Here is a 22,366-nt window from a genome sequence, read left to right as displayed (position 1 = left end):
TAAAGTTTAACTTGGAAGCTGACTAGTTGTAGGCCCTTAGGCAAATTACTCAACCTTCCAGAAATTCCTGGTAGGCCCTTAGGCAGGCTGCTTAGCCTTCCTGAAACCCAGTTCTTTTTTTTTTTTTTTAAGATTTTATTTATTTATTTGACACAGAGAGAGCGAGAGAGAGACAGCTAGAGAGGGAACACAAGCAGTGGGAGGGGGAGAGGGAGAAGCAGGCTCTTGGCTGAGCAGGGAGCCCGTTGCGGGGCTCGATCCCAGGACTGTGGAATCATGACCCAAGCCGAAGTCAGGCGCTTAACGACTGAGCCACCCAGGCACCCCTTCCTGAAACCTAGGTCTTAACATAGGAATAATATCCACACCTCATAACCGCGCTCTAAGGGTCAACGAGATATATAAGGAAAGCATTTACTAAGGTGACTGGTACGTTAAAAATGCTCTCCATAGGTTATGGTTATTATTATTTTTATTATGTGCTAGCATGGCCTTAAGGCCCCTAATTATATAATTTAAAGAGACAGATACATTGCTGAATCTCCTTGGATTCTGCATTTAGTGTGAGTGCACTTAAAACAATGGACCACAGATGAAATAAATGTAGAAAAAAATTCTTTTCCAATGGAGAACATTTCTAGTACCATGGAAATTTAATAGGTTGCCTAACAGACTCACTAGTATTTACAGGAAACAAGACAGTATATTTTTTTAATTAAAAATGTTTATTGGCTATTGACTTTAATTGACTTACATTAAAGGAAAAAAACATTTTTTCCAAATGTGCTAATAAGAAAAAGACCCAGAAAAATGAACAATGCTTGAGCAGAACATTCAGTGTTTTGAACATAAATAAAACTCATAAATTTTATATGGATTCTGGGATATTAATACTCCTCCAACAAAGGATTTGGCCTTGAACAGGAATATAAACATATGAACGAGTCTAGTCCAATATATTTCAAAGCAAGCAGATCCTTGAGAACAGAACCCTTTCCTAACTACCCTTGCCATTCATGGAGAGACTATAGGAATGTCATGGACATTCCTAAATCATTAATAAAAGAAAAACATATAGATACCTAACACATAAAAATAGAGTAACCACATAATAATTAAAAACAATGTCAGTAATGCCCACTGAAATGAAAAAAATAGCAAAATATAGCCTAAGAATATAAAACAAATATATTCCATACTCCTACAAAAACAAAGGCATTTTTTTGGTTCTGTTGGTTGTTTTTACAAAAACTATGTGTGAATGTACTCTTACAGAAAACATGACAAATATAGAAAAGCCCAAGGAAAATAAAAATCACCTGTCCCATCAACACGAATGTCACTCCTTTGGTGAGAGCAGAAAAAACTCATAGAATCAGAGATGATCCAGGAAGGTCTTCCCAGTCTCAGGATCTGCTGATGCCAACTCATCAACCACTTCAGAAGTCACAGGCCAAACCTCTTTCTAGGCTCTCAAACATCTCCACTGTTGCCTGATTCCTGGTACCACTGCACTTTTCACTAGGCCAACAGTGATCAGTAAACAAGGACACAAGAAGGTTACGACTGTCATCGACAACTTTTTGTTCCCCCAACATTACAGCTAGATAGAATCTTGGAAGTTCATGTAGTCCTACCCCCCATGTCTGTCCATGTTTGTTCAGGAGGAAATAGGCATGGAGGGGTTAAGTGATTTGCCTGGTGTCACAGCTGAGTAGAACTGAAACCCAAGCTTCCATTTGCCAGGCCAGGGCTCTGTCCAAGTGAACACATGGTGAATGAATCTCCCCAACTGATGGGGCTACAGTTCTTATGTGGTCAGACTATTAATGGCCTGAAGGGCAGACCAAAGTGGATCTGTATGACCAAATGAAAGCATCTAGGCAAACTTTCACCTCATAACAGGCAATTGCATGGGCTCTCAGGAGACAAGTCACACATAGATCATGCGGTCAAACGAAGGTGCCCTGGGCCAACTGATCCTAGGAGCAATGTGTGAGCCCCACATTCCATGAAGATGCGAGCCTAGTTAAGTCACCAGAGCCTTTTCTGATTGACTACAGCAGTGAGGCGGCTTGAAAGGCACAAGTGTCTAAGAGGCTCCTGAGAATATAAGGATTAAAACTAGGAAACTCTTCAAATTAGCCAGATTGCTTTTACAGTCAGCAGTCATGTGTCTACAGAAGTCATGCTGCTCGTGACCAATCATCCCTTTTCAAGCTCTGATCCAACTCTCGGAACCCACACAATCTCATCAACCCTGCTTCAGGGCTGCCCCTTCATAACTAAAGCTTTTGTCTTTGACTAAACGAATCTCCATTGACTGAAAGAGTTAGCACTGAAATATTAGAGGTCATGGTTCAATTCTTTCTGATCAGTTGGGGTCACTTAAGTCTTTGGAAGAAATCTCTTTAGCCTCAAGTCAGCAGAGTTTGTTCAAATGTTCCTTATTTATAAGTAGATCCTATTCTCAAATATAAATGATTAAAGCTAAGATCATTTCTTGTTCTCTTCTTCCCACATTCCAACAGCAGGACAGGCTCAGTGTAAAGAGTCAGACTTGCGTATGCCAGGTCTCAAGATGCTTGCCTGCGGATGAGCTCTTTCAACTCTGACAGTCTGTCGCTTTTTAGTGCTTCCCGGATGGAGTGGAAAAATCCAAAATAGTGTTCAAAGTTGTGCATCATAAGCAGGACCCCAGCCAACAGCTCGTTGGTCACCAGCAGATGGTGGATGTACGCACGAGTATGATTCTTACAGCAGTAACAGGAACACCCTCTCACAAGTGGATCAAAGTCCTCCTGGTACCTGAGAAAGGAAGTTACAACAATAGTCGAGAAAATGAGGAATACAAGCGATCCACAGCCTTGGCTATCTATTCAGAAGCTGGTACATAACCAATAATTAATAACCTCACTGGCAAATGTAGTGCTGGGCACCTGCTTAGGATGACAATGTGGTGAAAAGTTAACCTAGGGCACGATGAGTCAGGAGACTCGGGAATCTTCCGCTGACAGATCTAACTTCCTGGACTGAGGCTTACACAAGAGCATCAGGAGAGAGTCCCAGGGTCACTCCCTCATGCTGAGCTTTGTTAGTCACACTGTAACGGCACACAAGGACAATAAATGCTGTTCTGATGCATGACACACATCTCCCACTCACCACCAGAACTAGTACAGAAGACATGGTACGACCTTTCACTTGCAGAGCTTTTGTGTGTGTGTGTGGATTGCAAAGCACTTTGACATACACAGTCTCACTTAACCTCTGCAAACACCTTTGAAGACAGGCATTTTTATTGTCACTTCCCAATGAAAACTACTAAGGGGGTCGAGAGGAAGGGCTCCCAAGCTACCGGGCCTAGGTCTGATGCCCAGCTCACAACTCACTTGGGCAAGTCACTTAACTTGCCTCTGTGTCTTTGTTTTCTCATCTGTAGTGGTAATAAGTATAATAACAGCATCTACCTTAGGGAGTTATTACAAGAATTAAGTGAGTTAATATAGCAAAGGATTCTCTCTCTGTGTCAAATAAATAAAATCTTAAAAAAAAAGGGGGGGCCACCTGGGTGGATCAGTCTGTTGGGCGTCTGCCTTCAGCTTGGGTCATGATCCCAGGGTTCTGGGATTGAGCCCCACGTCCATCGTGCTCCCTGCTCAGCGGGGAGCCTGCTGCTCCTTCTCCCTCTGCCTGCCGCTCCCCCTGCTGTGCGCTCTCTCTCTCTCTCTCTCTGTCAAATAAATCTTATTATTAGCACCACGCTCTAACCAACTGAGCTAACCGGCCTGCTCATTGTCAAATAAATCTTAAAAAAAAAAAACAATACCAAAGGATTTGTACACTGCTGGGCACATACTGAGCACTACGTATGTGTTACTTTGTATCAGCTATTAAAAGGAAGTTAAGGGGCGCCTGGCTGGCCCAGTCAGTAGAACATGCAACTCTCGATCTCAGGGATGTTGAGTTCAAGCCCCACATTGGGCATGGGGCTTACTTTAAAAAAAAAAAAAAAAAAAAAAGGAAGTTAAATGACTTGACCAAGGTCACAGAGCCAATGAGTAGTGCTAGGCTCTGAACTTCAAGTCTAGCGCTGACAATAAAAGAACTACAATTTCCAGTTAAATCTATAATGTGAGAGAAGTTTAGTAGTAACCCATTTATATTACCCTAGCATTTGAAAAACAGAAATGAATCTCCTTGGCTATTTTTCAAGTTAAATGTAGTAAACATCACCATCTCAGACCTACAATCAAGAAGCCTCTATAGAATATAGATCAGACCTAGGATTTTCATATTCTTTCATAAATTTTCAAGTCTGTACTATTCCTAGATGGACATAAATTAAATCTGAATCCCTAGAATGTTCCTTTACATAAGACAAAAAACACCCAGCACTAAAGTGAGAATACCAAACTCACAGAAAAACCTCTCAGTGGTTCACTAATAATTACTACTTTGGGCCAAATACAAAGTTACAAGATCGCTTAGTTCATTCCTTATAGAGGGAAATATTTTATTAAGATTTATGACCTGTATATAACCAAGATGACTTAAGTTCCTTAGAATTGAAACACTTTGTTGTTTTTTATCTTTAAATCTTTATTTTGCTCTGACATTATTTAAAGTAATCGGAAAGAGTAAAAGACACCAGACAATAGATTTGGTCTAATCTTTCTGACAGCTCTTCTAAAACACCAGTTTTCTAGCCTCGGTTTTCTGACAAGACAAAGTACACAAACTCATCTGCAGAAAAAATGAGTTTTTCTGGAACTGAATTTAAGAAGGCCCAAATAATATCCAACTATAAATATTTTATGAAGTCATAAACTGAAAAGGGAACGGTTACATAAACTTTTAAAACAGACTAAAATTAAAAAGTCAGAAATCAAAATCTAAAAAAAATTCCTTACTTTTTTTCCTTCAGATTAATTTCAAATGATGTCATTTCTTGGTTGCAACTGGTTGTTTTAATTTTCTTTGTTTGATCCACATATTTTATTTCTTCCTGTATCCCACTTTGTTGTAATACTGAAGGACAAACCAACAATAAGTCTTGAATAAAAATCAGATAAAGACTGGCCATTGGGAGATTATTTCAGTAACTATTTTATGGCCTTTGACCCTGTAAATTCCATTCATAAGAATTTATCCTAAGGAAATGACATAAGAAAAGTAGTAATATGGGTCAAGATGATCACTGACATATTCTCTATAACATCAAAACTTGGAGATTCAACAATGTCTAAGCAAACTATGGTTACAAGTAGATAATATATAATCTTACTGTCAAGGAGTGATTTTAAGAAAACAGTTGGGGAGAGTGTGTGTGTGTGTGTGTGTGTTTGAGAGAGAGAGACAGAGATAAATTTGTGAGTGTATATTGGAGTTATGTCTCATCATCATATCCATGCAAATTAATTGTGCTTTGTAACTGCTTATGTTCCAAATAGATTAAAAGTACAATATGGTTTTAATTTATGTATTTTATGGGGACCCTAGCCTTCCAGGGAACTCAGATTATCCAGAACTATATGGGGACTTGAGTTGTTCCCTTGAACTCTTTAAGAAAGAACATTCCTGGATATATAAGGAAAACACCAGTTACTATGCAAAGAGCCAGCTGTCTTGAACAAGGGCAAGTAGAGAAGTTTTATTGGGAAGGAGTAGTAACAAACGCAGGGTCAGCCCAAGGAGAATGGGCAGACAGTCCTAAGAAGGTAATTTTGTCCAGATCAAAGGAAAAAGAGAAGTGACCTGAGCACTGAGCAGAGGGCTATTATAATTTTGCTGCCATGAATTTGCATGCTGATGTGGGAAACCACAATAATGCCCTGGCTTTCTGGAAAATCTTTATCACTAGGGGGAACTATATTAGTTCCTATATTAGGCAACTTATTCCTTTGTAATTTTCACTTTGCAATTAACAAAAGACTTTAATTTACTACATATACACACACACAAATATGATTAATAATAATACTTTAGTGGAAAATGTTCAAACTATTTCAATTTTCCTGATCATAAAGAAACAGCTTTCTCTAGCCAAAAAGGAATTTGTCTGTTCTGGAGAACTCAATATCAGGTTCTTATGTTTTGCATATTCATGGTACAGAATGATTAACAGTTACCCATGTCCTTGTGGAAATAATTAAGCTTGTAAATGAACATTTATAGTGTTTGTGGTATGCTTTTCTACCCATATACATTATGTTCTAGGCAGTTTAAAGGACAGCAAAACTGACCTCTTATATATAAGAATTTGACCAATCTGATTTATTTTGTTTCCAGAAGTAATTCAATTTCTGTTAATTGTTAGATTACTTTACAAAACTGTAACATCTTCTGGATGAAATTTTAATAACTTGTGGGGAAGAAAATGAATCTTTAAAGAAGTCTCTGGCCCAAGCTACATGTAGGGCCAGCGGTGACAGAGGAGGAATTCAAAGGACAGCAGGAAATGGGAAAGGAAATCACACCGGTGAAGGCCAGAGGGCAGACAAGGCATGCAACACTCTCCAGAAAAACTGGGTAGATATTCTAAGGGACCCCGGCCTAAAGCCCATATCCCAGTTCTTTTTCTATTGTCAGTCAAATGTCAGACTCTGAAACTGATATTCTTGACTTCTGAATAACTAAGCAATACAAGAAAATGGTGGTGCTTCAAAGAATATTAGCTTTCACATCCCTGTGTGTAAAAAAAACAAAAAACAAAAAAAGCAAAAGTAACACTAGGATCAGAGGGGGTGAGAGACTCCCTGTATTTTGATAGCATGGGGTCTGCAAAAAGCAGACAAGAACTCTTTTGTGAAAAACTAAATTAACTTTTACTAAGTAGTTCAAAGGTTTTCTGTTCTTAGATTTTCATCACTATTCACCCTGAATGTTCTTTTTTCAGATTGTTAATAGAAAGGGTTTTGTTTTTCTTGGTTCTGCTCACTCTAAGATCACTCCCTAATATTGAGGAGCTACGGTTTTGTATGCCAACATGCCAGAGCATACAGATAAGAAACAAACACGGTAGTTTTATAAAAGGCTGGCGTTATAGTATGCACATATTTCTGGCTTGCGACTCAAGGCCAGTAATGAAAAGGAAATAGAAGAAACTTGAGGATAACAGAGACTAACTTCAGAAGACCTACGTGTCTCTTCAGGGTTCGGCTGGTAATCAAAGCTGAAAGTCAGGGCACATCCCCGCTCTGTCACTTGATAAGGGAAAAAACTCTCAAATAAGTCCACTCCCCTTTCAATACACTCGAGGACCTCATCTGGCCGGCTGACTCCACAGATGAGCCTGTGAAAACAACAGTAAGAACAGTGACATGAGGACAGTGCCAGGAATGGAAGCAGAGACTCTTCCCAGAGGGCGTTAAAAGTAGTAATAATGAGGGCACCTGGGTGGCTCAGTTGGTTAAGCGTCTGCCTTCAGTTCAGGCCATGATCCCAGGGTCCTGGGATTGAGCCCCATGTCCAGCACCACGCTCAAGTCCACTTCTCCCTCTCCCCCTTTCCCTCTCCTTCTACCCCTCCCCCTGCTCATGCGCACTCTCTCTCTCAAATAAAATCTTTAAAAAAAAAAAGTAGTAATAATGAAACCCACCAATCACAGTTGCATGGCAGGCAACAGATAATAAGGTGTGATAGAAAGGACACAGGACTTTGGCAGCAGAGAGACCTGGGCTCGAATCCCAGCTCTGCCTTTTATTTACTTACTGTGCTATTTTGGGAAGGTTTCTTAACCATTCTGGGTTTTAGTTTTCTAATCTTAAAAACAAGAGCAGTAATACATACCTCACAGATTTGTTGTAAAGATTAAGGAGACATGTGAAAAAGCACACTGTGGAGTTTCGGGTCCCAAAGAGAAGTTCAATAAAGGTTAGTTTCCTTTCCCCTCCCATTCCTTCTAAACAACCTCCCTAGTCTTCAACCGAACTTTACAGCCTGTGTATCCATGACATAAGATTTTTTTGAGGGTGCAAAGCTATATGTCAACTATACATCAATTTTTTTAAAAAAATTTTTTAAGAGTGCAAAGCTGTGTGCTTTATTTCCCCCTCAAATACTTTCCATGTTTTAACTATATTTTGCCTAGAATTCTTTTTCATAATTGGCTCAAGAAAGACATTTTTTATCTACTGTATTCTTTATAGGTTCATTTGCAAAGCAACTCTTGCTCTCAGAATTTCAACTCTGCCCATAAGATCTGAGACTCTATTTGACTTTCTTTATTCTTCTTTTATTTTCTCCATTAATAAAAAGTCTGCATGGTGGGATGAGATGGTATTTTCAGAGGTAATCCGTAAGGCATTCTGGGAGTTATCATACCACTCAACCGGGTTTTGCCACTAAAACAAGAGGGGGAGGTGCACTTGATCAGGGTTGGCTGGCTGGCTGGCTGCTATCTTCTGTTTGTTTTTCTACCCATAGTCCCTTTAATGAACTGGTGGAGAAAAGCTTACAGACTCCCTGATTTCTAAGAGAAGTCCAAAAAAGGCTTATGTAATATTAAACAACCAGAACACTTAAATATATGCCGGTTTTTCTGACTACAGTTTCCTTCAACTAATGTAATGTTTTAGAACTCCCCTCCAACTGAAGCTGGCATTTCTACGCACATTATAGAATGAAAACAATCCCAGCTCTCAAATCCAGTAACAGACATCTGTGAGCACTTAGCTCAAAGAAGTCTAGAAAAAACTAGAAATACTAGTGCTGAATTGTTATCTGCATCAGAACAAAATCAGCACAGGATGGGGAGCAATGAACACAAGAGAGCTAGGTTAAAACTGGGGGGCAAGTACTGCCCGGGCTACTGGAAGTATCTTGCTCTGGCTGATGTTTCCAGGTTGTATTCATGTGTAAAAATCCATCAAACTGTATATAAGATTCACACACCTTATCGCAAGTTATACCTGGATTTTTTTTTTAAGTGGTAAAATTTATATATACTATATACCATTCAACAGCCTGAGGGGCATAAAGCAGCATCCTATAATCAAACCCCTTAATAGATCTGTAGGAAAAAATCATGAATATTCATACCAAGTTGGATGAAAGACTAGGGATTTAAAACAAAAAGAAAAGAAAAAAAAAGAAAAATGTGGGTAGTCTAATAAGACATCAGCTGCACTCAGAACCTTGGGATTTTGAGCTTTGAATCTTGCAGATCATTTCTCTACACCAGTATATAGTGAATCCGTGTTTATGGAAAGAACCAGCCCCATTAGTGTTGCCAGTCCTCTTGATTTCAAAAAAGTGACTTAACAACCTGCCTCAAATCTAAGAACTTCTTCAACGTCCTTATTATTACTACAGCCCATGTTCATTCTGCTAGGCACCCAAGATCTGTCCTCAACTTTCCTTGATTAAGGCCAGAGTTCCACATGATTTTATACCTGTCCCCAGGCACCATGGTATAATGAATAAAGAACAAAATTTGCATTTGGCATAAAAATGAGGTGAAACAGTATAACACTTGCCCTCACTTATGAAGATCAAATAAACTAATTCAGGGGGCGCCTGGGTGGCTCAGCCATTAAGCATCTGCCTTTGGCTCAAGTCATGATCCCAGGGTCCTGGGATCGAGCCCCACATCGGGCTCCCTGCTCCGCGGGGAGCCTGCTTCTCCCTCTCCCACTCCCCCTGCATGTGTTCCTGCTCTCGCTATCTCTCTCTCTGTCAAAATAAATAAATAAAATCTTTTAAATCAATCAATCAATAAAATAAACTAATTCACATGGCAATTTTCCTCATCTACGTTCTGAAATTGAAGGTGGGACAGCTGTGATGGAAACTCCCCCCATAGTCTGCTTCAGCAGACGCAGCCCAGAAAGGACATAATCAGTTCATCAAAAGACATGCCCATGTAGAGATTCTGCATAATACACAACACCAGCACTCCTGCCCTGCAGCCCACAAGGCGTGGCCTGCATCCTAACTGAACACTAGCCTTGGTTTGTCTTCCGGCAGCTCTGCGGTGACTGATGACAACAAGTACAGTCTAGTTTCCAGGGTTGCTGGATTCCCTTGAAAGCCATCCAGAAGGAAGCCACCTACGGGCCGCTTGGCAGTCTCCCGTGCTGACCTCAGCCTCTCCTCCATCACGTCTCCACCTTCAATCACTCCAATGATGGTACTTTTCTGAAGGACCTAAGGGGAGAAAGGACTAAATGCTTTTAACTGTTTCCAATAGTGGAGACCTTCATTTAAATGAACTTCACATGGAAGAGATCTCGGTGCAGCTGCTACAGTTGAAGCATGAAAGGGGGATGGGGCTCCCTCCTCCCCAAAACACACCACTTGAAAGCCACCCAAATAGGTAAGAAAAGAGAAACTGAGCAATCAGTACATGCAGTCATGTTTGAGCTCAGGTTAAATTAAACACACACCGAGCAAGTATGAGAGGGAAAGGACAAAAGTATCAGTTTTCATTCGTTTAAATGACTATCCAGGCCCACTTTAAGCTACCTCCAAGTCTCGCTGTTAGAGATAACTTTAAGAACTCTGTGGTTAGGATAACTGACAATCCATTGGAAAAAATAAATCTACACTGCACACCATCCTCAAAAATAAATCCCAGTGGCCCTCTAATCTAAACATACAAAAGAGTTACCCAAGTCTCAAAAAGATATATTCAAGTTTTCATAGTCTTGGAGTAAGGAAGGCCTCCCTAAGCAAGCTAAAGCTTACCAGAAAAGGCTAATGTATTTAAGTACAAAACTTCTCTAGTGAAATATACTCTTGACAAAGGCAAAGGAGAGCTCACTGCTCATTGGAATAGACAAATACTATAGGAAACCTCCAACAAATCTTCTATGGAAATGACAACCCCATAGAAATCTGGGCAGATATGTGAATATGAACTTCAGAAAAGTAAATGTGAATACGCTGTACACATGTGGAGAGCTAACTAAAGCTCACCAGGAAGGAAATACAAATTAGAAATAGTTAGATACCACTTTTGCCCATCACTCTGACAAAATAGTTAAAAGACAGAAAGCAACACTGTAGAGGTAAAGTATTAGAGAAATGACACATACTCTGATAACTAGAGAGAGTAAAGATTAGTTCAGCTTCTTGGGAGAGCAAGGAGACAACACTTCTCAAAATGTCAATGCTTTGGGTGCCTGGGTGGCTCAGTTGGTTAAGCGACTGCCTTCGGCTTGGGTAATGATCCCGGGGTCCTGGGATCGAGTCCCACATCAGGCTGCCCCTGCTCTGTGGGGAGCCTGCTTCTCCCTCTGCCTCTACCTGCCACTCCCCCTGCTTGTGCTCTCTCTCTGTGTCAAATAAATAAAATCTTTAAAAAAAAAAAGACGAAATCAGGAAGGTAGACAAAACATATGGGACTCTTAACTCTAGGAAACAAACTGAGGGTTGCTGGAGGGGAGGTGGGAGGGGGGCTGGGGTAACTGGGTGATGGGCATTACGGAGGGCACATAATGTAATGAGAGCACTGGGTGTTATATGCAACTGATGAATCGCTAAACTCTACCTCTGAAACTAATAATACACTATAAGTTAATTAATTGATTTTAAATAAAACTTTTTTAAAAAGGAGTCTTGAAAGACTCAAATTTCTGGGCTGAGGAACTTGGCCGCTATGAACTAAGACGGAGAGGAAAAGAAAGGTTTGAGGAGATCAGATACTGAGTTTGGTTTCTTCTGAGTTTGAGGTGCATGTGAGGGATACTCTAGTAGAACCCAGCTGCAGTCCACTTTACGTCATTCTGAAGCTAAGCAGAGTGAGCTTGGTTATCCACGCAATTTGTGAATTATTCAGCAATTAAAACCAAGGGGAGGCTGCCCAGGGAAAACACCCAGAGTGGGGAGAAAAGAGAGCCTAAGGCAGAATTCTGGAGAGTTAGAACACGTATGGGTCAGGACAAGAAAACAGGAGAGTAACAGAGACCAGGAAGTGAGAAGCAGGGAAGCAGGAGGAGGAGCAGAGAACGGCAGTAAGCCAGAGTTTCAAACAGCAAGGAGTGGTGGGCGCTGCAGCCTTACCTCTGACTCTTCCTGTAGCCGTAGACAATTATCCAGGAATAGAAGCGATCGATCAACAGACTTCCTGGCTCTTTTTATGGAAGTTGCTTCCTCGCAAGATGCCTCTCCATCTGACAGACACTGGAACCAGTCTGGCTGAAGGGTCTGCTGAATTGCCATGAACTTGGAAGCAGTCATTTCCACTCGTCCCCCAAGACCCCACACGGACACAGACTGCCATGGAACAAAATGATGAGGAATCAGCAAGAGTGAAATGCAAATCAAAAGGAAGTAATAAAATGATAAAGCAATACTAAATTTAATCCTTCCTTACAAATACAGAGATGGTGGCATTCACTATCTTAGACGTGGGGGGTAGAAGAAGCTTCCTGTACTATATTCCAATTCTCCGAGCACCTTATAGCTCATAGAGAATCCTTCAATGACCACACAGCCAGCTTCTGAGCTAGCCCCATGAATTCTTTGGGATACTTTCCCAGCCCAGTCTTCCATTCTCCGAGACCCCACCCCATGCATGCTGTCTCTAAACACACCACAGACTTTGATCTTTCTCTGTCTTTGATCACATTGTTCCTTTTGGCTGAAGTGCCCTCCCCCTACTTCTCTGCCTGGTAAAATACTATGCATCCTTCAAGAAAGGTCCAAATATCATCTACTCTATTGTGCCCCCCAAACCTATCTGGGCATAATCCATCACTCACTCTTCTAAGCTCTTGCAGCAATCTGTACTTATTTCTCTTATAGAAACGATAGTACTGAGTATCCCAATTCATGTCTGTGCCCCAAAAGCCTAGTCTAGGGCCTCACACATTATTGAAGGTTAGTAAGTTTTTACTGGATTGAGTTAGATACAGATACAAAGAAGTCAGAATGTACGTAAACATCTCTATATAATGTTCTTTCTTTGGTTACTCCTTCCCCTATAGTATCTTTCTTCTTAGAAGAGATTGACAAGGACATGAATGGGGATGCCACATAGAGCCTTTTTATTCTGGCCTAAGGCTTAAGAACACTGTTTAAATGAATCCTCTCTCCCTTACAAATGGGGTAGATAACTGAGGTAAAAATACTCTCTTTTGGATTAAAATTACAAAATAAAAAGAAGTTTAAAGCAGAAGACTCATTTAAAATACTTCTCTTCGGTAAGATTAATAGATACCGTTGACATCGATAAAGCGGGTGCAGGAAAAGTAGCTGCATTCGTAAAGCACCAGCATATATGGAGGGCTTGCCAGAATGTAGTCCGCAGGTACAAGACCAACGCGCCATGTCTCAGGTGGGGACTTTTAATGAAGTCCTTTTGATACTGTTCTTCACTAGCTAAAATCTCTGGCTGTGCACCCAGCTTTTTCAAATGCTGTTCTAAAAGCAAGCAGTATTACACGGAGATTCTACTATATATAGTTATACATGTGATAACACTCATCAGCAACTTTCCTAGCGCTTCCTGAGGTTGTTAAAACTGCAAATAAAGCATGGCACAAAAAAACTATTGCTTTCTACCATCATAGCAATTTCTTTTTTTGCCATGTACTTGACCCTCCTTCATCCCCAAATTTTTTTGCAACAATGAAAATGCTGAGGATATATTCCTTACCCCGTCTGCAGGCAGCCCTACTCTAATTCCTATAAACCACTCATCCCACTATATTCATCGAAATAAGGAGAAGGTATAAAGGGGTCAGGAATGGGCTAGCATCCCAGGCAGTGGGATCTAGCACTGGAAAGCTACAACAGGCTGACTTTCTGGGACGAAGCTGCAGCCTTGGAGGCCTTTCTGAGAACACACCTTGTTTGTTACATAACCGGCTGGGCAGGGCCTCACTGGATCATGCAGGGAACAGTACAAGAGTGATTCTGGCATGCCTGTATAAACATAAAAAAGAACTCTTGCAAGCACTTACATCAACAATTACACTGTGTTGTAACAGAGAGCAGCTTCATATGTGTACTACTGGATAAAGTAAGTATCGCTAGACGTAGTAAACTGTTCATACCCGATCTTAGAATTATAAGAGGCCTGTCAACATGAATGAAAAGATTACCTTTAAAACCTACTCATCTGAAAAAAGAATTAAAGGTTCGTGTCTAATGACTGAGTTGCTACAAAGGAGAAGTGTTTCTTAAAGTATGAAATACAATAAAAGTGTTTAGTGGCATGTTATGTTGACCCTACTTGATTTGTTTTGAAGAAAAATACAATATCTAGTATGTTCATTTTAGGTACCATCCAAAGGAACAAGCTACTGGAAAGACAAAATTATATGGTCAAAAGGTAATCTGATTAATAATAAAGCTATCCCACATCATGGGACCCCGGGACAGAATTACAGGGAAGCTATAGCATACTGAATAAAAATGGATCGAATTCTCAGTAAGTTTCATTGACTCAAGATGAAATTTCTTGGGTTCTTTAGTCAAAAATATAGTCATATAAAAAAAATTTTTTAAAGTGCTTACTAAACCATATGTGCTTAAATTTCCTATGCTACCTTATATTTTCATTAAAAAAAAAAAAAGGATTTCACTGAAAAAAAAACCAGAAAATAAAGCAAGCAAAAAACAAAAAACAACTCTGCAGTTCTCCACCTATTTTTCCACAATTTCAATTATTATAGTTATCTCTAGAAAACTTTTTAAGCATTTTCACTTAATTATATGCTTGTATACTTTAAAACTGGTTTTAAAATTGGATTCAGGCCGAGGAAAACATTACATAAATCCTTCTACTTGAAAACAGGGCCTTGTGACCAACAAGTCGTCATGCTATTCTCCAGAGAAGCAGAGGACTGAATAACCAGTGGAAACAGAATTTTCATTCACTTAAGTGAGTCTTAGATATTGGGAGAAAGCTCAGGAGAAAGTGGTCTACAGAAGAATGGATTCTCTAGCTGCCACTGCGAAACTTTTCCTATAATCAAATGGACACATGCATCTGTATATAGAATCCTATTTCTGGAACAAAAGATAATATTAACATACCAGAATATAGCTATAGATAAACACTTCATCTTCTGCTTCATCTTACGTTTTAGGCTCAAACACGGCTAGACTGCTTTGGATCTTAGGTATGCCCCATGCAGTTTCTTACCTCTGGGTCTTTGCTCTGTGCCTGGGATGTCTGCCCACACCTGTCTACCACCACCACTGCGCCCACCTCCCGACCTGGCTAAGTCCTACTTTTCCTTGACTCAGATAAGGTACCCCTTCTTCCTCCCTCTCTCAAGAATCCTTTCCTTAGTCTGACCTCTGTCCACATGAACCCTACAGCAAGTTATGTGCTCCTCCCTCTGGGCTCTCCTGGTACATGTACATATTCCTAATCCTGCAAATGCGGTCACTGCATCCTACTAGAATTACCTATTTATCTTTATTTCAGACAGGCTCTGAGTTCCATTGGGGAAGCAACTGTTCCTACTCATCTCTGAATCCCCAATGCGTAGTTCTTAGATGCCCAATAAATGCTCATTAAATTAATGAATAAGTAAATGTATGAATGAAAGATCAGTCAACAGCGCCTCCAAACTTCAAATTAATATGTCATGAGGCAAACACAAATAACTTGATTTTTACCTATAAACTTTCCAATTCCTTCCTTATAGTCTGCCAAGATTTCATGGTGTTCTGCCCTGTAAGCAAAACAGAAAAATACATAATAATGAATCATTCTACAGACACTCTGTGCAACAACTGTAACCCACTTCCCTGCACCCATCAAGCTATGTGACAGTAGTAGTAGTAGTAGTAGTAGTCTTGAACAAAAAAGGATGCCATATTCAAGAGTCCCAACTCATTAGGCTGTGTTCATTAGCCAGAGTACAGATCTTCAATTTACAAGTAGTTCTGTGAGAACAGAAACTGGCAAAGATCAACTGCTTCCAAATGCCCAAATTTTCTTCCTCCCCTCTCCCCTTTAAAATCACTATGATTAACACAATATTGCAGTTATTTCATCATACAGCAGGTTCTTCAATTAAGCATCAAGTCAGTATGTACATTACATAAAATGATCTAACTCCATTAGTTTTGTTTTCATAACGTAGTACTAGCAAGTTCATGTGCAGATACAGGGAAACATTTGAGGCTGGTGCATGAAGACAGCCTCTAGAGACCAAGTTTAGTTCTCACAGAGCATTCCCTGCCCTGTGCCCTGTCACCTCTGGGAGGCAATTCCTCGGCGAGGACCACCATACTGGCACAGTTGGGCCAGAGGAATAGTGAAGCAGCTGACATACAGGTCCGGCCTATGGCTTCCAGATTAGGGCCAGATGACGTATTAACACTTGACATCTGATTTCATTCTAAAAATCTATAAATTTTGTGCATATAATCAAAAAAGTCTTTCTCTTTACTGCACCTTATTAAGGTATCTGAGCTGCTGCCAGAGTTGATACTTAAGTGATCGGGTCTAACACTTACAACGAGGACAGCGTAAGCTGAGCCATGGCAGGAAGCCTGTGGATAGTATGCAGTGTCTGATGGGTCAGGTGTGGGGCAGAGCCGGTCTTGGTGTATAGAAGGCAGGCTGGAATGTCCATGATGTGGTCCCCTGTTTTGCCCAGGTTTTTTATTTTTCCTAGGCGACAGCCATCAACTACCTTGGTAAGACTCAGCTTCATCCTAAGAGATTCCTCTACCTAATTAAGGAAAGAAGAGTAAATTCAGGAGTTCCATGACATCTAAAGGCTAAGCATTTTACAAAGTAACCTACACGATGATGAATGACAGCATGTTTATTACTACTTCCAGTATACAATTGTTTTAGATATCAGGGAAGATATCTTTCCCCAAAGACCCAGAGCAAAATGATGACATCAACCACATTTAAATTCGGTCATGGAATTTTTGTCTGCACTGATGAAAATCAAACAAATGGAAGGACAGGAATAAGGACTAATCACAGAAAGAGTGTGCATTCTTTTGCCAAAGGCTAGCTTTCAGCCCTGAAAATGTATATAGAAGAAGGCCACACTGCTTAGGCTATACTGATTACTGATTTGATCCTTTTTTTCCTTTCTTCAATTTGAGAGAATGCTAGGCAACATAGCAATTTCTCCTAATATGTGAAGTAAAGAAAGCAGGTTCCAAAACAGCATCCTGGTGTTTATTGAACTATATGTAACAATATGCATCAAAAGATAGAGATTATCTCTGAGAAGTAAGATTATTTTCCAATTTGTTCTTATATGGTGTCCAAATAGAAGTGAGAAACCACATGGAGCATACATGCAATTCATAAGCAATTCAGCTTTACTTTTATCAGGGATCTTGGCGACTAGTCCCTGGTCCTTTTGTGTAGCAAGCCCTGGATCTTGTCTATACACCTAGCACAGATCCACCCTCAGGGTCAGGCTCAAACAAACCAATCTCAAAGACTGAACAACAAAATAAGAATGCACATTATTTAATCTGAGAACCAAAAAAGGAAAGAGGACCAGTTCCTGTATTCATGCCCCGTGGGGTACCACACAGGAATCCAAATGCCACACGAGCATATTATCTGGAGTAGGAAGGGTAAGTAATGATTTACATATCTATGTAAAGATAACTGAAAGGAAACCCACTGGTCCTCAGACTCCCCAAGGTTAGACACAGGGACTGTCCAAGAGGGAAGCAGCGGGGCGCCTGGGTGGCTCAGTCGCTGAGCATCTGCCTTCGGCTCGGGTCATGATCTCAGGGTCCTGGGATGGAGCCCCGCGTCGGGCTCCCTGCTCAGCGGGAAGCCTGCTTCTCCCTCTCCCCCTCCCCCTGCTTGTGTTCCCTCTCTCACTGTGTCTCTCTCTCTGTCAAATAAATAAATAAAAATCTTTAAAAAAAAAAAAAAAAAAAGAGGGAAGCAGCAACTAGATCCGGAAGCCCAGACTCTTGGCTTCCAACACTTAGCTTTCTCTTAGGGACCTCTTAGACCTATCCTTGCGGAAGGAAACAATGAACAGGTTCTAGGAGTCCCCATCTTCTAACAGAAGAGTTTCAATTGTGATTAATAATCCGCTCAATTCTGAAAGCATTTTCTCTTATCTCCCTTTCCCACTGTTCCCTCAATTGAAGAAACAGATTTCTTCATTCTTAACGCAAGGTCTGTCATTAGGTCCTTGGGAGCTCTAGAGGACACTGGCCATGTTCTTGGATGCAGAGATGGGTTCTCCTGTGATACAATGCACAAAAGTTTAATCCCCATATTTTTAAAGATAAAATTCAAAATCCTCAGCTTCGTATACTGAACCCACTAGGTCAGCTAGAGAGGAGTATCCACTTGGCTCTCTCCATAGTGCAGGACTTTGATGCTATGTACTCACACCTGCTGTTTGGGGCTTCTTAAAAGTCCCATCCTAATGATGATAAATCAACATGTCACCAAACAAAAAAGCAAACAAGGAAAAGTGACGGCTGCATTTAAGAAAAAGTATTTTTTATTTATTTGACAGAGAAAGACACAGCGAGAGAGGGAACACAAGCAGGGGGAGTGGGAGAGGGAGAAGCAGGCTTCCCGCCGAGCAGGGAGTCTGATGCGGGGCTCGATCCCAGGACCCTGGGATCATGACCTGAGCTGAAGGTAGACGCTTAACTACTGAGCCACCCAGGTGCCCCAAGAGAAAGTACTGTAATAGATAAATTGCTATTGTCAGTGATTCTCTGTAACACGAGAATGAATACAAATATTAGAGGGCATTAGAAAATGCCCTTCAGCTGGAAATCAACATTAAAAAAAAAAAAAATCCAACTTTGCCCAGAGCTAGAAGAACCGCACTTTCCTTTCCCCATTCACTGTTCAGTTTATGATAATTTTTATTAGTGCACCCATTTTCTAAGGGCTCAAATACAACAAGTTTTTATCACGGAGTAATGTAAACATAAATACGCACATACACATATTCGTGTACATGTTTTTTTAAAACATGCTTTGGGGGGTGCCTGAGTGGCTCAGTCATTAAGAGGCTTCTCCCTCTCCTGCTCCCCCTGTTTGTGTTCCCTCTCCCGATGTCTCTCTCTGTCAAATAAATAAATAAAATCTTTAAAAAAAAAAAAATGCTTTGGGAGGGATATAATCTAAACCAAGCAAATTTCTCAAGAAACAAACCAATAGTCTCCAAAATACCAACGGACTTTTATTTGCCTTCATCATCACCCTCTCCCCTGTGGGTCACTCACTGAAGGTATCTTCTAAGATTTGTGGTGTTATGCTTTTCTAAATATACATTCACACTTCACTTTTACAAAGGGAGTTCCTAGGAAAGTCTTAAGGAAAAACCATTAGCAAAAGGCACCTGGAAATGGTTCATGGAAAAAACTTTATCACTTTAAGGACAAGTGATAAGCTGGCAATGGATCTATGCCTTCACGAGGGCTAAAAGAGATTCCCTGCACCTCTGGTAGCATTGTACCGACATGTCCTAACAGTTCCAGTGCCACACATGCCCCACCCCGCCTCCCCAGCATTCCCTCAGAAGAAGGGATTTCTAAATGTTTTTTAGATGAATTCTCTACTGACTGTCATGATTGTGATATGCTAAGGGAAAAGAGTAAGCTTAGGTGAGCACATTTTTTTTGTGAAAGAAAAACTGTATACATATTTATAAACACATATGTACACATACACGCTACAATGTTTATATATGCATAGAAAAAAGTCTGAAGGACTTCTAAACAATATGGTGCACTGAGTTGACTCAGAAAGACACAGAAATGATGGATTTTAAATTCTAGAAAACAATAACAGAAGATGAGACAGCCTATTCAGAGGTAGAGTATTCTAAAATCCTTATACTATTTGGGAGGGGGAGAGAGATAATGAATCATGTCAAACTGTTAAGTATGTGTGCCAAAATTTTTAAAGTAACCATTAAAAGATTAATGATGGAATGCATAATTTCTGAAACCATTGGTGAGGGATGGGGGATGATAAAAGAAAAACTGGTTAATACAATAAAAGGCAAGAAAGAGGAAAAGAGACCAAAAAGCACATCAAATATAGAAAATACAAAATAAGATGGTAGAAGTAAACCTAAATTTGTCAGTGATCACAATATAAGTTAACAATTTCACATAATGACAATAGTAGCAGCTAACATTTATTGGGCATTTACTGTCTTTTCCATATTAACCCTGCTAAAATGTATCATCATATCGACCTTGTAAGACAGATGCTATTAAGTGCATTTTACATGAGAAAACTGAGGGTAATAGAGTCACCATCTGGGAAGTGGCAGAGCCAGGACTTAAATCACGGAACTCTGGCTTTAGAGGTTGTACTCTAATAGGCTGATAGCCTATTAGAAGTCTCATCTTGTCCATACACCTATGCAATGTTTATATTAATTGTAATGTTAAGATACAATTTTATAGTCATATTTTCCATTTTGCTATAGTGTTCTTATTATTTTCTTTGTTTTCCCTTACCTTTCTTCTCTGCCTCTATCCATCCTCCCAGCCTCTACAACCTTTCTCCATACTCATACAAACATTTAAACATACTCGTATATGGGAGGGGATTTTTTTTTTTTTTTTTTAATGGAAACATACCACACTGTATGCACTTCTCTGCAATTTGCTTTTTTCCCAGGAGGAAATGGATATCTTTCCTGGAGAAGAGACACTGAACTAATTTACCCTTTTAAAATAACTACTTCATGATATTACATAAATTGGATGTGACACAATTTATTCAACCATCACCCTTCTGATAGACACTCAAGTTACAGAGCAGGTCCTATGATCTCTGCAATAGTACGAGGACACAACTTCCCTGATCTCATTTTCACCAATCTCAAGTCTAGTATAGTTTATGCTTCCTGGCAAAGCTCTATGTTTACATTGATTTTTCTTCGTTATAATATTCCAGTGATTTAGGTTTGCCGATGAGTAAATCCGGGGTTCGCGTTATTAAAGTTTCCTCAGGTCATACAGCCACAAAGCTGGGTTCAAAGCTCCCACGTAAACCACTACCCCTCCTTACAAATCCATGTATCCTAGAAAGTACTGCCTCCTGGAACATCTAAGTTCAGTCAATAGGATGGATTTTTCTTTACTCCATGGGCCCCCTCCACTGGCCCCAGACCTCGCGAAGCCCTTAGCTCAAGGATTCGAGATCGTCCAACCCTCCTAAGTATCCTGTGCAGTCCAGGAAACACTTCCGGCTGAGAGCCTGATTCTTGAGCAGAGGCCGGTGGAAAAGAGGCCCTTTTCTCTCTGAGATGCAGTGAAGCTTACACGATTTGGGAGAATCTGGACTTAGAGAAGCCAAGATCCACCAGGAGAGCCAGAAAAGGGAAGGAGAAACATGTCAGGGGTACAACTACAGTTACTGCAACACAACGAGTACGCGTCTGAGAGCGACGCGACTTATCCACCCGTGGTAGCCCCCATTCTAACAGGAAAAGGGGGCACTTACCTGCACACCTCCCACCTTGTTTTGGCCTTGAGACCCCTCAAACTCCTCGTATTTCGCTACCACGTGTCCGGCTAGCAGAATTCTCGGCCCCCTAAACCACCGCCTCCGCTGCAGAGCCAATCAGGGAGCACTGCGTCATCCCCGGGCGCCAGTAAAAGGCAAAGGTAATATCAAAGCGAGCTCTGGTGACTGCGAGGCCGCGGGACCGCTGCCGTTGCCATGGGTTACTGAGCTAACACGTTCCGCCTGCGCAAAGCCTCCTGGGAGTAGTGGTTCGGCGGCGCCCCACACCTGCCTTCTTTGCGGCCGGAGGAACTACGACTCCCAGGACGACCCGGAAGCGGCCTAGGCAACGGAGCGGTAGTTCCAGCATTGCGGTGGTCCAGGCCCGAACCTGGAAAATGCTGCTGGCGCCCCAGGAAAGGTCCTCCTCTAGGAAGAGGACGGGGCCGAATCGCTGGAAACAATTTACAAGGAAGCCGAGTCCCAAGGTGATCCATCCCAATCGGGAGCTCTGGGGGGGCGGGGACCGGCCCCGAGGCAACCGGCTGGGCTGCGCTACCTCCCTCTTCCCCCAGGGGCGTCCTTAGCTGGCTGCCCCTTGCCTTGACTGCCCTGGAGCCAGCATTGTCCTGGTGAAGGGGGCCTACGAACTTTGGGGTCTGGATAACTTACGGCTTTGTTGGGCAGTAGCGTGAAAGAACTATTTCCATTTTATTAAACAGGAGAGGTCTGGTAGTGCCCATCCCGGTGAAGAGAATTCTCGAACTCCCTCGCCTCGCATTCCCACCCCCGCAATTTTAGGGAATTTCTCGCACATTTCTTTCTTCCCTTCTCTTCCCATTTCCTTCCCCTTCCCTTCCTTTCCTAATTTTAGATCGTTATTGGAGAGGGAACACCTTCATGTTAAATCCTCTGCTTCATATTCCTCCCCTTCTAATTTTTCATAAAGTATCAAAAATGAACTCAGGA

At 41.1% G+C, this 22,366-nt stretch overlaps 2 protein-coding genes across 6 annotated transcripts in view; one reads left to right on the top strand and one right to left on the bottom strand.

Annotated features, from left to right (window-relative positions):
- Nucleotides 1-706: 706 nt before the first annotated feature.
- QTRT2 (queuine tRNA-ribosyltransferase accessory subunit 2) lies at nucleotides 707-22,150 on the bottom strand. Of its 4 annotated transcripts, none has more exons than XM_032406576.1 (9): nucleotides 22,070-22,150; nucleotides 16,426-16,643; nucleotides 15,580-15,635; nucleotides 13,796-13,872; nucleotides 12,007-12,219; nucleotides 9,950-10,149; nucleotides 7,143-7,294; nucleotides 4,914-5,031; nucleotides 707-2,808 (listed from the first exon to the last, which is right to left on the bottom strand). In XM_032406576.1, exons 2-9 carry the CDS (start codon nucleotides 16,623-16,625, stop codon nucleotides 2,577-2,579), a joined length of 1,248 nt encoding a protein of 415 aa, XP_032262467.1. In that variant the 5' UTR covers nucleotides 16,626-16,643; nucleotides 22,070-22,150; the 3' UTR covers nucleotides 707-2,576. The 4 variants fall into 4 exon arrangements, with proteins under 4 accessions (XP_032262467.1, XP_032262466.1, XP_032262468.1 ...); XM_032406575.1 differs by lacking the exon at nucleotides 22,070-22,150 and adding an exon at nucleotides 21,395-21,496; XM_032406577.1 differs by lacking the exons at nucleotides 13,796-13,872; nucleotides 22,070-22,150 and having other exon boundaries at nucleotides 13,911-15,635; nucleotides 16,426-16,466.
- The window catches only part of CCDC191 (coiled-coil domain containing 191), a 96,645-nt gene continuing 95,922 nt past the window's right edge, over nucleotides 21,644-22,366 (top strand). Inside the window, exon 1 of one of the 2 annotated variants that reach the window (XR_004299791.1) lies at nucleotides 21,644-21,885. Coding sequence is in view for 1 of the 2 variants with exons in the window: in XM_032406561.1 (XP_032262452.1) it covers nucleotides 21,796-21,885 (90 nt within the window). In the remaining variant the exon portion in view is untranslated. The remainder of the gene's footprint in view (nucleotides 21,886-22,366) is intronic. The other variant, XM_032406561.1, reaches the window with a different exon arrangement.

The sequence above is a fragment of the Phoca vitulina genome, unplaced genomic scaffold (assembly GCF_004348235.1).
Source record: "Phoca vitulina isolate PV1807 unplaced genomic scaffold, GSC_HSeal_1.0 scaffold8, whole genome shotgun sequence".
NCBI classification, from domain to species: Eukaryota; Metazoa; Chordata; class Mammalia; order Carnivora; family Phocidae; genus Phoca; species Phoca vitulina.
This window is presented reverse-complemented; position numbering and strand designations above follow the sequence as displayed.

Bases quoted from the DNA above. Each gene is read 5' to 3' on its own strand.
- QTRT2 (XM_032406576.1), bottom strand. From the start codon at position 16,625: ATGAAGCTGAGTCTTACCAAGGTAGTTGATGGCTGTCGCCTAGGAAAA. The intron at 15,636-16,425 runs GTAAGTGTTAGA...TTTTGCTTACAG, and splicing joins CAGCTTACGCTGTCCTCGTT to GGCAGAACACCATGAAATCT. The intron at 7,295-9,949 runs GCTAGTGTTCAG...TTGTTTTCACAG, and splicing joins CTGCCGGAAGACAAACCAAG to GCTCATCTGTGGAGTCAGCC.